This window comes from Mobula birostris, chromosome 11, assembly GCF_030028105.1.
Source record: "Mobula birostris isolate sMobBir1 chromosome 11, sMobBir1.hap1, whole genome shotgun sequence".
Classification (NCBI taxonomy): Eukaryota; Metazoa; Chordata; class Chondrichthyes; order Myliobatiformes; family Myliobatidae; genus Mobula; species Mobula birostris.
Window position 1 is genome coordinate 61,304,220 of NC_092380.1, and position 17,658 is coordinate 61,321,877.

The 17,658-nt window shown below is 40.3% G+C and overlaps 1 protein-coding gene across 12 annotated transcripts in view; it reads left to right on the forward strand.

Moving 5' to 3' along the window:
- LOC140205111 (anoctamin-9-like) overlaps window positions 1-17,658 on the forward strand; it is a 141,144-nt gene that overhangs the window by 107,502 nt on the left and 15,984 nt on the right. For 10 of the 12 annotated variants that reach the window (XM_072272305.1, XM_072272307.1, XM_072272308.1 and 7 more), the window contains 2 exons: window positions 4,715-4,867; window positions 14,161-14,308. In XM_072272305.1, the coding sequence (XP_072128406.1) occupies window positions 4,715-4,867; window positions 14,161-14,308 (301 nt within the window). The remainder of the gene's footprint in view (window positions 1-4,714; window positions 4,868-14,160; window positions 14,309-17,658) is intronic. The other 2 variants (XM_072272316.1, XM_072272315.1) reach the window with 1 other exon arrangement.

A 17,658-nucleotide genomic window follows, 5' to 3' on the forward strand; every position in this document is an offset into this window, starting at 1 on the left:
GAAGATACATAGGCTTGAAAGCACATACCATCAGACTTGAGGACTGCTTACATCCCACTTATATGACTCTTGAAAGGACCTTTCAGATACCAAAGATGAATTACTGTTCCCCCAATCTACCTCATTGTAGTTCTTACACTTTATTTGCCTGCACTGCACATTCCTTAGCTGCAAAACTATATTCTACATTCTGTTTTTACTATTTTGTTGTAATTATCTATAGTATGATATGCCTAAATAACAAGCAAACAAAGCTCTTCACTGTATCTCAGTACACATGGCAATAAAAATCAAGCAGCTTTAGTAAGTGGTATGGAGTCACTGCATGGGAAACTGGTCCTTTGGTCCACAAAGGCCATGCTAATGATTAAACTAATTCCATTTTGTACTCCCACATTTCCTTCAATTCATGAAGAATGGAAAATAAGACCATAAGATATAGGTGCAGAATTCGGTCATTTGTGCCAATGAGTCTGCTATCATGGCTAATTTATTATCCCTGTCAATGCCATTCTACTGCCTTCTCCCCATAACCTTTGACATTATGACTGATAAAGAGTCTATCAACCTCTGCTTAAATATACTCAATGACTTAGTCTCCATAGCCATCTGTGAATCTACAGATTCACCACCCACAAATTTCTCCTGATCTCTGTTCTGAATGGATGTCCCTCTATTCTGAGGCTGTGCCATATAGTCCTAGATTACCCCACTAAGGGAAACATGCTCTCCATGCCCATTCTGTCTAGGCCTTTCACTATTCAATAGGTTTCAATAAGATCCCCACCCCCCATTCTTCTAAACCCCAGTGAGTACAGGCCCAGAGCCATCAAATGCTCCTCACATATTAACTCTTTCATTCCCAGGATCATTCTCGTGAGCCTCTTCTGGACCCTCTCCAGTGACAGCATATCTTTCCTTAGATATTTGGCCCAGAACTGCTCACTATGTTCCCAAGTTCGGTCTGATCAATGCCTTATAAAGTTTCAGTATTACATCCTTGCCTTTATATTCTAGTTCTCTTGAAAAATTTGCCAATACACTCAGGACAATTTTCAGTGGCCAGTTGGCTGGCTGGTGGCGCAATGGCATCAGCGCCAGACTCGAGCGAAGGCTCCCGAGTTTGAATCCAAGTCGGCCCACCCCGGAGCATGCTTTCCATCCATGCCTGGTTGAGCGTCGAGCTAGCCACTCGGCCTCGTAAAAAAAAGGTGTCGAGTTGGGAACATTCATATCGTGACCCGGTTAATCCAAAAGGAGACCAATCCTGACACCACGCGCCAGACAAGAATGGCTGACTGGTGCGACACGCTTTAAAAAAAAATGGCCCTTTAATTTACCACCCTGCACAATCCAGAAGGAAACTGGATCACCCGTTTAAAAAAAATGACAGAGCAAATAGGAAAAATCCACATTGGCAATAATGGAAGTCAAAACTGAACTCAGGTCATTGCACTCTGAGGCAGTAGCTCTAGTGGAAAGCTCTAATCAATTTCTTGCAGATGCTGTTACTTAGACATGTAGCTAGTGACTCATTAATAACCTTAAAGACTCACATATCTAATGTTATCATCACTCTCCAGTCGCTGGAAGATTGCTGTTTATTTGCAAGCAGTAGCGTCAGTGATTTCTGAAGACAGAACTTGAAGGTTGATAAATTGTTTCACCTCCACAACCATATAAGGAATTAGCAACCATCTACTGTCACAACGAGGCATATTAAGCAGGAAGTTACAAAGAGATCTCTGTAAGGATCTATGAAACCTGGAATGCTAAGGTTTTGGATGATTAGCCTCCAATGATTTGTACCCTGTGAATATCTCTTGCCAAACAGCCAAGTTATACATGCTTCCATTCTCCGTAAAGTGGAGGGCTGAATCTAGAATAACAGGCTTTGGAAGGCCATGAAGAAAAAGTGTTGATCCGTACAGAGTAAGCTGTAAGGATGTGGAATTAAGTGCAGCCATTGTCCTTTTAAATGCCAGTATTTTTGAGTCTTAAGTATAAAATGAACATGGAAATCTTTCCCAAGACTGAAATTATATTAGCAATTTTGGCAATGCGCACAAAAATGTGTGTGAAGTTTCATCACTCCACCTTAATGCAATTTGTATGCGCATTCAGGGGATGTGGGCTTTGCGGGCTGAAGCTAGCATTTAATTGCCCTTGTGAAGGTGGTGGTGAGCTGCCCTTTTGAACCCTACAGTCCTTGAGCTGTTGGTATACCCACATTTCTGTCAGAGAGAGGATTCCGGGATTTCAACCCAAATCTGGATGGTTGGTATGTAATTTGAAAACAACATCTAAGTGGTGGTGTACCCAGACTCTTGTTGCTTTTGTCCTTCCAGCTGGTAGAGGTAATGGGTTTGGAAGATATAATTTCTAAGGAGTCTTAGATGCTGCAATGTATTCTGTTAGGTGGTATAAATTGCTTCTACTATGTGTCAGAGATGGAGTGAGTAAATGGTTGTGGACACGGTGCCTTGCAAGTTGGCTGCTTTGTCCTGTGTGGTATAAAGCTTATTGAATGTGACTAAAGTTGCACTCATCCAAGCAAACGGAAAGATTTTCATCACATTCTTTATTTGAATCTTGGATAGGCTTTGGGGAGTTAGGTGAATTACTCACTGTAGGATTAATAGCTTCTGAGCTGCTCTTGTAGCCCCATTGGTTATATGGTTACTCCAGTTCAGTTTCTGGTTAATAGTAACTCTCAGGATATTGCTCATGGGTGATTCAGTAATGATAATGGCATTCAATGTCAGAAGGCAATAAATAAATTTTCTCTTCTTTGATATCATCATTGCCTGGCATTGGTATAGCATAAATGTTATTTGCTATCTTTCAGCCCAAGTCTGGATATCGTCCTGGTCTTCCCTGCATTTGGTGTAGACTGCTATGTTATCTGAGGAACAATGAGTGATGCAGAGTATTGTATAATCATCAATGAACTTCTCTACTTTTAGCATTATGATTGAAGAGAGGTCATTGATGAAATAGCTGAAGATGTCTGGGCCTAGGACACTACACTGAGGAATTCCTCCACTGAGATGAACTACACTGAGATTATTGATCTCCAACCGTCACGGCCATCTTTCTTTGTGTTAAATATGGTCTCAACCTGTGAAGGGGTTTCCTGTTGATTCTCACTGACACCAGTTTAGCCAGGTCTCCTTGATGCCATACTCAGTCAAATGCTGCCTTGGCATCACTTTACATCTGGAGTTTTGCTCTTTTGTCTATGTTTATACTAAAACTGTAATGAGATCTTGAGCTGACTGACTTTGGTAGATCCCAAATTGAGCTTCTTTGAGTAGGTTGTTGCTTTATAAGTGCTACATAATAGCACTATACATCATCCCATCGATCACTTTGCTGATGATCAAGAGTAGACTAATGGGGTGGTAATTGACCAAACTGGATTTGTCCTGTTTCTTGTAGATATGACATCCTTTGGCAATTTTCCACATTGATGGTTAGATACCATTGTTGTAGATATGCTGGAAAGGCTTGGCTAATGATGCAGCAAGTTCTGGAGAGCAAGTCTTGTGTACCTTTGCTAGAAAGTCAACAAAGTGCCCTTAGCCTTTGTTCCTAAGTAATTTCTATTTTAATCACATGAAGTGAATCAAATAAGCTGAGGACGAAGCAGAGATGTCTTCTCCATTAGGCACTTCAATGAAAATTCTTGAAAATACTTGAGCTTTCTCTTTTGCATTGATGTGCTGTGCTCCCCAATCACCGAGTATGTCTGCTGATCCAGGGAGTTGCTAAATTGTCCAACACCATTTACCGCTGGCACGTGGCCAAGTGGTTAAGGTGTTCGTCTAGTGATCAGAAGGTTGCTAGTTCGAGCCTTGGCTGAGGCAGCGTGTTGTTTCCTTGAGCAAGGCACTTAACCACACATTGCCCTGCAGCAACACTGGTGCCAAGCTGTATGGGTCCTAATGCCCTACGCTTGGACAACATTGTGGCGTGGAGAGGGGAGACTTGCAGCATGGGCAACTGCCGGTCTTCCATACAACCTTGCCCAGGCCTGCGCCCTGGAAACCTTCCAAGGGGCAAATCCATGGTCCCATGAGACTAATGGATGCCTATTTATTTTATTTACAGTTGGATGTGGCAGGATTGTAGAGCTTAGATCTGATTCATTAGTTGTGGGAACACTGTTACAATGCTGTATTTTGTTATTGCACTGATAAATTTATGCCCAATAATATTTAAAATAACAATGGCAAGATGGTAGTAACTGGTAAATATAAAGTTGGTTAAAGGATTTGGCAACCTCCTGTTACTTGATTGCCCTGGAGAGAGCATTGTATAGCTAAGTAAGTCCTATTGTGGTGGACACACTGCCAAAGACTGCCTTTTGAGGTGTATCTGAATTACAGATATTACAACTCAACTCTTTAAATTTGTATTTTTAATATCTTCATGAGCTTCAGAGAATTACACTGTAGTATTGTTTGAGTCACTGTCTGTCTGATGCTTTATCTTGCCTGTTGCAAGCAAATTTGTTTGGATACTATATTTGTCCTGCATTCCTCTTGAATACTCGATTGTAATGTCATCAAGTCCAATGTTGGAGCCTGGCTTGCTTGTAGTAGATGGCCTCCAATGCTTTGCCAAACAACTATCATTTATTTGAGCCCTAACAATGAATGATGGCTATTGATTTATAGTTTAGTGACAACTTATTTGTCATTTTTTTCAGCAATTCAGTATGGTTTCACCACAATATTCGTTGCAGCCTTTCCATTGGCTCCATTACTAGCTTTTCTAAATAACATATTTGAAATTCGATTGGATGCCAGAAAGATGATATGGCACTTCAAACGACCAATACCACGGAAAGCAAAAGATATTGGTAAGATTTTGATGATTGCTTTTATTTTATTCAGTGGTATGTAGATAAATTTATTTCTATGTATCCTTGACAAGTTATAATTTGATCTAGAACACGAAACATAGAACATAGAAAATCTACAGCACATTACAGGCCCTTTGGCCCACAATGTTGTGCTGACCATGTAACCTACTCTGGATTTGTTTAGATTATATTAGCTTTTATTGTAGTGCCTGACAAATAATTAGTGCACAATATATTTGGTAGAAGTCCATAATACAGTTGTTGGCCCAACTGTATTTCTTTTGTTCTGTGAGTTTTTGTAGACGGGCAGATTTATCTCTTAATAGTCTTGGCCATTAAGCATTTCTTAGATTTGGATAAGGGGAGAATCATGGATTTGTCTTGTACCTACTTTTATTTTCCACAGAAAGGCCTTCATTCAACTTTACAAATTATTAGTTAGACGACAGCTGGACTATATTGGGCAGTTTTGGTAGGATGGGTGTTATTACACTTAAGAGAGTGTAGAGGAGATTGACTAGGAAGTGGCAGGATCAAAGGTTTCAGTTATGAAGGAAGACTGGAAAGGCTGTGTTTTATTTCAATAGAACAGAGGAAGCTGAAGGGATCCTGAATGAGGCATAAGAAAATAGTGAGGCATAGGTAGTAAGAAACATCTCCAAGGTGCAAACATTTAAGGTGAGGAGTGAAAGATTTAAGGAGGAATCAGAGTAAGAATTCTTACATCCATAGGGTGGTAGCAATCTAGAATGAACTAAGAAGACAGTGGGGACATGTTGTCATGGAGCTCTACAGCACAGGAACAGCCCCTCCGGCCCATCATATGTACTGTATGCCAACCATCGTGTTTCTTAAAACTAATCCCACTACCTTGCTTTAATTCCATATCCTTCTATACCCTGCTCATTCTCCTAATGCTGTTACTGTTCCTGCCTCCATCAAGCAGTCTGCTGTGGTAACTCAACAGCTCAATCAGCCACATTTATGAAGTGTTGGAGGAACTTGGCAGGACAGGCAGCATCTACGGAAAAGAGTACAGTTGACGTCTTGGGCCAAAACCCTTCAGTAAGTCCCTTCAGCTCCATCAGCATCTATAAGGAATTGTCGAAGGTTGAAACCTTGCATGAGGATTGAGAGTGGAGAAACAAGACAGCCAGTATATTGAGCAGTTCCCTGAGAAACATCCTTATACCATCACCACCTGTATCCTACCATCAAGCCAATTCTGTATCCATTTAGCTTATTCACCCTGAATTCCATGCGGTATAACTTCCCATAGCAGCCTATCATTCATGGCCTTGTCAAAGGCTTTCATTGAAGGTTACTACCCTCTTGGTTACTTCTTCAAAAAACTCTGTTCATGAGATGCAGTCTCCCTTTCACAAAGTTGTGCTGACTATCCCTAATCAATCCATCTATCCAGTTGGGTAAATAAGAGGCAGGATTTAAAATTACCTCTTCATCATGATTCCAAAGCCAGAGGAATTGTGTATTTGCCATGCAACCCCTCCCCCATCCTTCCCTTCACCATGGAAAACTGAATTTTATGCAAGGCCAATTTTTTTTTTGAGTTCAAGTATAAGTTACTGATTTAGGTCTTAAGTTCTTCTTCAGGAGATATGCTCCATAAATTAAATTTACACTTTCCAATCCCTAATTAAAATGGTAATTGCAAAAAGTACTCAGATGGTTATGCAGCATCTGTGAGAAAGAAATAAGAGTTAATATTTCAGACCAATTACCATTTTAAATTTTGAAAAGTTAGAGGTGTAAAAAAAATAGGTGGCAGAGGAAGAGAGGACGAGAGGAAGGAGTAGACAAAGCAAAAGGAAAAGTCAATGCTGTATTCAAAGCTCGGAGTGATTGAATGGCAAAAATGGCAGGGGAGCATCTAAAAAAGTGTGGGCATAGGTTGAGTTCTAAATAATAGATCTCAAGTTACTTGAATTTGAGAAAAGAAGACCCTGATCGCTGGAAATGTGAGGGAAAATAAATTGTTGAATTCATTCTTGATCCTAGAAGGTGACCATATACAGTGCCAATGAAAAGTATTTAGCTTCCTTGGAAGTTTTCATGTTTTATTGTTTTACAACATTGAACCACAGTGGAGTCAATTTGGGTTTTTTTGACACTGATCAACAGAAAAAGACTTTCGTGTCAAAGTGAAAACAGATCTAAAGTGATCTAAATGATCTAAGTGATCAAAGTGATCTAAATTAATTACAGATATGAGGGGTGATTAATAAATTCGTGGCCTAAGGTAGAAGGAGCCAATTTTAGAAAACCTAGCACATTTATTTTTCAACATAGTCCCCTCCTACATTTATACACTTAGTCCAGCGGTTGTGGAGCATACAGATCCATTCCTTGTAGAAGTCGGGGTCTTGGACCTCCAGAAGTCGTCCACAGCAGGGGTGATTGATAAGTTTGTGGCCTAAGGTAGAAGGAGATGAGTTATTAACTTCAAACTTTCTGCATAGTCACTGAAAGAGATGAACTACACGTGCATGTAACAAGAGCTGTATAACTCATCTGTCTACCTTAGGCCATGAACTTATCAATCACACCTTTATACCACTTTCTGGAGGTCCAGGATGCCGACTTCTACAAAGAAGGAATCCGTATGCTTCACGACCGCTGGATTAAGTGTGTAAATGTAAGAGAGGACTATGTTGAAAAATTTGTGCTAGGTTTTCTAAAATTGACTCCTTCTACCTTAGTCCACGAACTTATATATAACGATATTGTGGCGACCCACTTTCTAGCCCACACGAACCGGCTCACAAAACAGCGCACGCAGGCAGAGAGGCCGGCGCCAAAAAGGGCGCCAGGCCATCTTCACCAGCAGGGGGAAGATCCCGCGCGCGGAAAGGGTCTGGGAATATGCATTCCCCACAGCAGTCCCGCCCAGGGAGGGCGGGAACAGGAAGGCTTTAAAGTAGGCCACGAAGTTGGAATAAACCTTTTTCATCGTAACTCTAACTCACCGACTACGTGTGGTTGTTTTAGCGCTGTGTGTAGCACACTGCTACAATATAACAATTACAGCATGGAAATAGGCCATCTCAGCCCTTCTAGTCCGTACCGAGCTCTTACTCTCACCTAGTCCCACCGACCTGCACTCAGCCCATAACTCTCCATTCCTTTCCTGTCCATATAGCTGTCCATTTAACTTTAAACAACAACATCGAACCTGCCTCAACCACTTCTGCTGGAAGCTCGTTCTACGCAGCTACCACTCTCTGAGTAAGGAAGTTCCCCCTCATGTTACCCCTAAACTTTTGCCCTTTAATTCTCAACTCATGTCCTCTTGTTTGAATCTCCCCCACTCTCAATGGAAAAAATCTATCCACGTCAACTCTATCTATCCCCTCATAATTTTAAATATCTCTATCAAGTCCCCCCCAACCTTCTATGTTCCAAAGAATAAAGACCCAACTTGTTCAACCTTTCTCTGTAACTTAGGTGATGAAACCCAGGTAACATTCTAGTAAATTTTCTCTGTATTCTCTCTATTTTGTTGACATCTTTCCTATAGTTCGGTGACCAAAATGCTACACAATACTCCAAACTTAGCCTCACCAATGCCTTGTACAATTTCAACATTACATCCCAACTCCTCTACTCAATGCTCTGATTTATAAAGGCCAGCATACCAAAAGCTTTCTTCACCACCCTATCCACATGAGATTCCACCTTCAGGGAACTATGCACCATTATTCCTAGATCCCTCTGTTCTACTGCATTCTTCAATGCCCTACCATTTACCATGTATGTCCTATTTTGATTAGTCCTACCAAAATGTAGCACCTCACATTTATCAGCATTAAACTCCATCTGCCATCTTTCAGCCCACTCTTCTAACTGGCCTAAATCTCTCTGCAAGCTTTGAAAACATACTTCATTATCCACAACTCCACCTATCTTAGTATCATCTGCATACTTACTAATCCAATTTACCACCCCATCATCCAGATCATTAATATATATGACAAATAACATTGGACCTAGTACAGATCCCTGAGACACACCACTAGTCACCGGCCTCCAATCTGACAAACAGTTATCCACCACCACTCTCTGGTGTCTCCCACCCAGCCACTGCTGAATCCATTTTACTACTCCAATATTAATATCTAACGATTGAACCTTCCTAACCAACCTTCCGTGTGGGACCTTGTCAAAGGCCTTACTGAAGTCCATATAAACAACATCCACCGCTTTACCCTCGTCAACTTTCCTAGTAACCGCTTCAAAAAATTCAATAAGATTTGTCAAACATGACCTTCCACGCACAAATCCATGTTGACTGTTCCTAATCAGACCCTGTCAATCCAGATAGTTACATATACCATCTCTAAGAATACTTTCCATCAATTTACCCACCACTGACGTCAAACTCACAGGACAATAGTTGCTAGGTTTACTCTTAGAACCCTTTTTAAACAATGGAACAACATGAGCAATACGCCAATCTTCCGGCACCATCCCCGTTTCTAATGACATCTGAAATATTTCTGTCAGAGCCCCTGATATTTCCACACTAACTTCCCTCAAAGTCCTAGGGAATATCCTGTGTGGACCTGGAGATTTATCCACTTTTATATTCCTTAAAAGCACCAGTACTTCCTCTTCTTCAATCATCATACTTTCCACAACTACCCTTCTTGTTTCCCTTACCTTACACAATTCAGTATCCTTCTGCTTAGTGAATATCGAAGAGAAGAAATTGTTCAGAATCTCCCCCATCCCTTTTGGCTCCACACGTAGCTGTCCACTCTGATTCTCAAAGGGACCAATTTTCTCCCTCACTATCCTTTTGCTATTAATATAACAGTAGAAACCCTTGGGATTTATTTTCACCTTACTTGCCAAAGCGACCTCATATCTTCTTTTAGCTTTTCTAATTTCTTTCTTAAGATTCTTTTTACATTCTTTATATTCCTTGAGCAGCTCATTTACTCCATGCTGCCTATATTTATTGTAGATATCTCTCTTTTCTCGAACCAAGTTTCCAATATCCCTTGAAAACCATGGCTCTCTCAAATTTTTAACCTTTCCTTTCAACCTAATAGGAACATAAAGATTCTGTACTCTCAAAATTTCACCTTTAAATGACCTCCATTTCTCAATTACATTCTTCCCATAAAACAAATTGTCCCAATCCACTCCTTCTATAATCCTTTCGCATATCCTCAAAGTTAGCCTTTCTCCAATCAAAAATCTCAACCCTGGGTCCAGACCTATCCTTCTCCATAATTATATTGAAACTAATAGCATTGTGATCACTGGACCCGAAGTGCTCCCCAACACAAACCTCTGTCACCTGACCTATCTCATTCCCTAACAGGAGATCCAACACTGCCCCCTCTCTAGTTGGTACCTCTGTGTGTTGCTGCAAAAAATTGTCCTGCACACATTTTACAAACTCCAAACCATCCAGCCCTTTTACAGTATGGGCTTCCCAGTCTGTGTGGAGAATTAAAATCTCCCACAATCACAACCTTGTGCTTACTACAATTATCTGCTAACTCCTTAGAAATTTGCTCCTCCAACTCTCGCTCCCCATTTGGTGGTCTATAATACACCCCCATAAGTGTTACTACACCTTTTCCATTCCTCAATTCCACCCAAATAGCCTCCCTAGACGAACCCACTAATCTATCCTGCCAGAGCACCACTGTAATATTTTCTCTGACAAGCAATGCAACACCTCCCTCTCTTGTCTCTCCGATTCTATCACACCTGAAGCAATTAAATCCAGGAATATTTAGTTGCCAATCAACCCCTCCTGTAACCATGTTTCACTAATAGCTACCACACCATGCTTCCAGGTATCAATCCATGCTTTAAGCTCCTCCACCTTTCTTGTAATGCTCCAAGCATTAAAATAAATGCATTTAAGAAATTTTCCACCTCTTACTCTCTGTTTATCACTAACGATGCAAACAACTTCACAATTTTCTTTTTCTTCCTTCTTCCCTACATCTGTTCCTACACTCTGGTTCCCCTCCCCCCCCTCGTACCTAGTTTAAATCCACCGGAGCCTCTCTAGCAAACCTACCTGAAAGAATATTTTTCCCCCTCCAGTTCAGATGTAAACCGTCCCTCCGGAACAGGGTGCACCTTCCCTGGAAAACTGCCCAATTATCTATAAATCTGAAGCCCTCCCTCCTGCACTACGTCTTTAGCCACGTGTTGATCTGTGCTATCTTACTATTTGTAAACCACCCTGCACGTGGCACTGGTAGCAATCACCCCTCGTATAAAACACAAAATAATTGATTGCATAAGTATTCTCCCACTTTAATATGACACACTAAATCATCACTGGTGCAGCCAGGTGGTTTTAGAAGTCACATAATTAGTTAAATGGAGATCTGTTTTTGGAGACCTATATGTAGTCAAGGTGTTTCAATTGATTGTTTCAATTGAATGTGCCTGTATCTGGAAGGTCCAACTACTGGTGAATCAGTATCCTGGCAAAAACTACACCATGATGACAAAAGACCACTCCAAGCAACTCAGCGGAAAGGTTATTGAAAAGCACGAGTCAGGAGATGTATACAAGAAAATTTCCAAGTCACTGAATGTCCCTTGGAGTATAGTTAAGTCAATCATCAAGAAATGGAAAGAGTATGGCACAGCTGTAAATCTGCCTAGAGCCAGGCCATTCTCAAAAACTGAGTGACCAAGCAAGAAGGGGACTAGTGGGAGAGGCCAACAAGAGACTTATGACAACTCTGGAGGAGTTACAAACTTCAGTGGCTGAGATGAGAGAGACTGCGCATACCACTGTTGCAGCTTTATGGGAGAGTGGCAAAGAGAAAGCCACTGTTAAAAAAAACATATGAAATCTTGGTTTGAGTTTGCCAGAAGACGTGGGAGTCTGTGATGTCAGCTGGAAGAAGATTCTATGGTCTGATGAAACCAAAATTTAATTTGTTGGCCATCAGACTAAATGCTATGTTTGGTCTAAGCCATACTGTATACCGCACATCATCAAAACCTGTGAACCATAGAGGTGTCTGCATCATGCTGTGGGGATGCTTCACTGCAGCAGGCCCTGGAAGGCTTGTGAAAATAGAGGGTAAAATGAATGCAGGGAAATCCTAGAGGAAAACCTGATGCAGTCTGCAAGAGAACTGCAACTTGGGAGAAGATTTGTTTTCCAGCAAGACAATGGCCCCAAGCATAAAGCCCAAGCTACACAGCAATGGCTTAAAAACAACAAAATTAATGCCCTGGAGTAGCTAAGTCAGAGTCCAGACCCCAATCCAATTGAGAATTTGTGGCTGGACTTAAAAAGCGCTATTCACTCACGATCCCCTTGCAATCTGACTGGGCTTGACCAGCTTTGTAAAGAAGAATGGGGAAAAATTGCAGTGTCCAGATGTGAAAAGGTGATAGAGACCTATCCACACAGACTCAAGGCTGTAATTGCTGCTAAAGGTGCATCTACTAAATACTGACTTGAGGGGGGTGAGTAATTATGCAATCAATTATTTTGTGTTTAATAATTGTAATAAATTTAGACTAATTTGTAGAGATCTGTTTTCACTTTGACACAAAAAGTCCTTTCTGTTGATCAGTGTCAAAAAAGCCAAATTAAATCCACTGTGATTCAATGTTGTAAAACAGTAAAACATGAAAACTTCCAAGGGTGATGAATACTTTTTATTGATGCTGTACCTCAGAAGAGGGGAAGGTACTGTTCTTTGATTAGTCCAAAAAGTCCAAAACATTTTAGTGCACATGTGGTGCTCATCAAACACAGATAGATGACACTTCTGAGGAACACCTCCATTCAGTCTGCAGGAGTAACTTCAGGTTCCATATACTAGGCATCTTAATTCTCTAACCCACCATTCTGATATATGCATCTTTGATCTCCGGCACTTACAACAAAGCCCTGTATCTCTGATTTGTAGCATTTCTTCCAATCTTGCAGTAATCTTAGATTTAGTTCGTTGTTGTTATTCACTAACATTTACTATTCTATTTCAGCCATTTCTGTCACTACTTCATTTTCTGCTGCCCTTGTCCCACCTCAGATCTCCTCCTCTGATCTAGAGCAACACAGAAGATGCTGGAGAACTCAATGGGTCAGGTAGCATCCATGGAGGGAAATGGATGGTCAATATTATAGTTGAAATCCTTCACTGGGCAGTATAAAATGGTGAAGGGAAGAGGTGGTGAAAGAGCTAGAAAGTGATGGATCTACAGTAAGTGAGAAAGGGTTGATAGGGATATGAGGAGGGGAGAGTGGAAATAATGCCAAAAGCTGTGAGGGATTAGGTGGAAGCAACAAAGAGCTGAAGATGATCAAATCTGATAGAAGAGGATGGTGGTGCATGCAGTCCAGCATCCACGGAGGAAGGTGAGGAGGGCAGATGGGAACAATGGGAAGATTGTGGTTGTTGGGCAGATGGAGTGATTGGAAGGTGAGGAAAGAAATTGGGAGATAGAGACTGGGGTAAGTGTAGGATTAACTGAGTAGATCAGGAGAAAGAAAAGGAATGAGATTGAACTGTACTAGAAGCTAAAAATTTCAAAGTTCATGTCATTAGATTATAGATAGGTTGTAGGCTGCTCAGGCAGAATGAGGTGCAGTTCCACTGGTTTGTGCTTAGCATTACTCTGCCCCAGTGTAGTAGAACAAGAACTGACATGTCACAATAGGAATGGAGAGGAGAATTAAAATGTTGAGCAGGCAGGAGTTAGAGGTGGCTGTGGCAGATGGAATGGATATGCTTGGCGAAGCAGTCACCCAATTTGCGTGTGGTTTCATTGATGCAGAGAAAGCCACATGAGAGTAGTGGATTACATGAAGGAGGCCAACCTCTGAGAATTTAATAATTCTCTTGGAAACCCACTTACATCATTATTGGATTACATCCACCACAATTACCCCCACAGTGAACAGCTAGCCAACAGTCTCAGAGTAGTTTTAAAAAAACATGTTCCCAGCATGGACCCTGAAAAAGCACGAGTGCATATCTCATATTTGGTTGCATCAATTTGAACAGAAAATCATGACAATTTGCACCTTGGAGTATGCAATTCAGTTGTCACTCTTGAATACTAAGAATATGATTCATAATATCTTTCAGTGTCTTGGTGTAAACATGAATTGCAGCTCAGCCAACGTGCAAAATCCATGTCATACCAATGAAACTATTAAGGACTTAAATAATAGATACAGAAAGATACAAAATAAAACTTGCTAAACAGTGTGACAGTAAGAAAATGATGAGTATTATTTCTTTGTGCCCGTAACCTTAATGCAGGAATATGGTTGAAAATTCTGGAAGTAATTGGTGTTCTTGCTGTTATTGGAAATGGATTAGTGATCTCTCTCACGTCAGATTTCATTCCTCGACAAGTGTACCTTTACAAATATGGTCCATGTAAGGATCATAGTCCACATAAAATTGAGTGAGTATATAATTTTAATTGTAAAAATACAAAATGTACAATATAATCTGTTATAGGGAGTACATTTTTGTATGTATCACTGAAATTGAATTACCTATGGGAGGCTATCATAAGGGTGAAACAGCAATTCTGAGTGAAGTTAGAGATGCAGTAGGATGTATATTGGTTGTGGCAGGGATTGCAGACTTTACTTTCAACATGGCAAAACCTAACATCATAAGATGCTTCACTCCCCAATCAGCTCAACAACTTTTATGCATACTTTGAAAGGGAAAATAAAACTATACCCTTTGTGAATCCTGCAGTATCTGGTGACCTTCTGCTATATCTCAGAGGCCAACGTCAAAACATTTTTTCAGAGGATGAACCCTCACAAGGCTTCAGACTCCAATAAAATAACTGGCAGGGCACTGAAAACTTGTGCCAACCAATTAGCTGGACTGTTCAAGGGCATATTCAACCTCTCACTGCTGCAGCTGGAAGTTCCCAACTGCTTCAAAAGGGCATCAATCATGCTAGTGCTCAAAAAGAGCAGGTCAGCTTTCTCAATAACTATCACCCAGTAGCACTCACACCTACTGTGGTGAAGTGCTATGGGAAGTTGGTTTGGGATAACTCATGGCCAAGCAATGACCTGGATCAGAATCAGGTTTAATAACATTGCCATATGTCATGAAATTTGTCATTTTGTGGCAGTAGCACATTGCAATACATAATAATAACAATTATAATGATGAGATGAGGGCATGTACTGGGTGATGAGAGGTCCTTAATAATGGATGCCATCATTAGTCCAAGGAATTGATCATGGACTTCAGGAAAGGGCAATCAGGGGAACACAGACCTGTCCTCATCGAAGGGTCAGCAGTGGGAAGGATAATCAACTTCAAGTTTCAGCATCCTGGGCCCAACATATTAATCGTATCACAAAGAAGGCACGCCAGCGACGATCCTTCTTTGGGAGTTTGAGGAGATTTGGTATGTCATTGAAGATTCTAGCAAATTTCTCCAGATGTACCATGGAGAGCTTCCTGACATGTATCTCTGCCATTTATGGAGGCTCCAATGCACAGGACTGAAAAGGCTGCAGGGGATTGTAGACTCAGCCAGCTCCATCATGGGCACTAGCCTCCTCAGTATTGAAGACATCTTCAAAAGGCACTGCTTCAAGAATGCATTATCCTTCATGAAGGACGTTCACCATCCAGGGCATTCCTCTTCTCATTACCTCCTTCTGGGAGGAGGTACAGGGGACATATACTTAATATTTTAGGAATATCTTTTCCCTCCACCATCAGATTTCTAAACAGTCAATGAACACTACACATTATTTTGCTCTCTTCCTGCACTACGTAGTTTTATATTAAATATTGTATTTTTTTATGTATTGCACTATACTGTTGCCACAAAACAAGAAACTTCATGACATCTGTCAGTGATAACATACCTGATTCTCGTAAGAGAGATAGCATTAGGATGAAACATCTTAACAAGCTTTTGAAATGCATTGTCTCACTATTTCTCACTACCTCTCACTGAAGTCTCAATGAGCAAAGAATATCTAACTTGGACTTTTGGATGGTTTCACACATTAAGCTGTCTTTTGGGCTACAGAAATATCAGATATATCAGAGAAATAATTGAAAGCTCCTTTTGCCCTCCTAGTACAGGAACTTGGTAAACGAACATCAAAATTTGCTTCCAGGTATAGGCAATTGGCACCAGAGTATCTCCAGCTCAGAGTGTGTCTATGAATTTGTCCAGCTTAATGAACATTTTGACACCCGTTTTACATCCTTAAAATGGCCACAGCATCATTGTTTTTGTTATTTTCTCCTAATTGAAGGTGTCATATCTGGAAAGAATCTTCACCCTAATCTTCACCCAAATTATCACAGTCGTGTTTTTTGCCTTTCCATCTGGGGACACAATCACAGCTAAAACAGTGTTTAACTTCTTTCAATGTAGTACATTATATTGGGTGTTTGCAAAGTGGTCTCACTTACATTTGAGAAACTAAACACTGATTGAGTGAGATTTTTAAAAAATGCAGATACTGGAAATCAGAAAAAATAGTAAATGATAGAAACACTCAGCAGATGAGTACATATCTGTGGAAAGAGAGACAATGATACAGTTTCAAGTCAAGTACTCAATCTATCAGAGTGATTGAGTTCTGTTTTTCAAAACACCTCTGTTCATTCCCCAAAAGACCCTGAGCTTTCATTTGCCTCTAAGTTTCATTCTCCATCCAACTTCCACTCTGACCTCTCTATCATTGGCTAATACAAATCCAAATGTAAAGTCATGCAACAGCATCTGATTTTCCAGCAAAGCTTATTACAGCCTGCAAGACTCAACACTGAATTGAACAATGTTTTTATGATCCAGTTTGTATACTCTTTCATAACACTTTAAGCTTATGTGAGTGTTATGAAACACTCACATATCATTATATGTATCATTATGGTAAATCTACACTCTACTCTCTCCATTGTCATTTTATCTTTACAAGAAATGCTCACAGTACTTAACATATGATCTACCTAGGGCTTTATATAGCTGTAACATAACTTCTACCTTCATCAATTCTAAACCTTCAGATAAATAGCAAGAGCAGTACTACGGTGTTTTGATTATTTTCTATACATGCACATAGGATTTTGATAATTTATTTGCAAGGACCCTTAACACTAAGTTTATCATAATTTATCAACTTTGTCCCATTGTACTTTTTGCCTATGAGAAAAAATATTTTATCATTATTTTTAATTTATATTTAATTAAAATGTCACCACTATTATTTTACAAAGGGTGCATTTTGCTGATCATTCACTTCCACATTTTTCTAAAATTTTTGTGATGATTTTGAATTAGCTTACAACTTTCTCTTTATAGTTTCTCATTAGTTTTCTCAGCTTCCATTGCTCTATTACCAGGACCTACTTTTCATTATGGTTTTTTATCAGCTTTTTGTTCCATAAAGTCATAGAAAAGTACAGCACAGAAACAGGCCCTTTGGCCCATCTAATCCATGCTGAACCATTTAAACTACCTACCTCCATCGACCTACACCCAGACTATAGTCCTCCATATTTTTACCATCCACGTACCTCTTAAACATTGAAATCGAGCTTGTATAGGCTATTTGTGCTGGCAGCTTGTTACACATTCTCACGCCCCTCTGAGTGAAGGAGTTTCTCCTCATGTTCCCCTTAAACTTTTCACCTTTCACCCTTAGCCCATGACCTCAGTTGTAGTCCCACCCAACCTCAGTGGAAAATGCTAGTTTGCATTTATCCTATCTATACCTCTCATAATTTTCTATACCTCTATCAAATCTCCTCTCA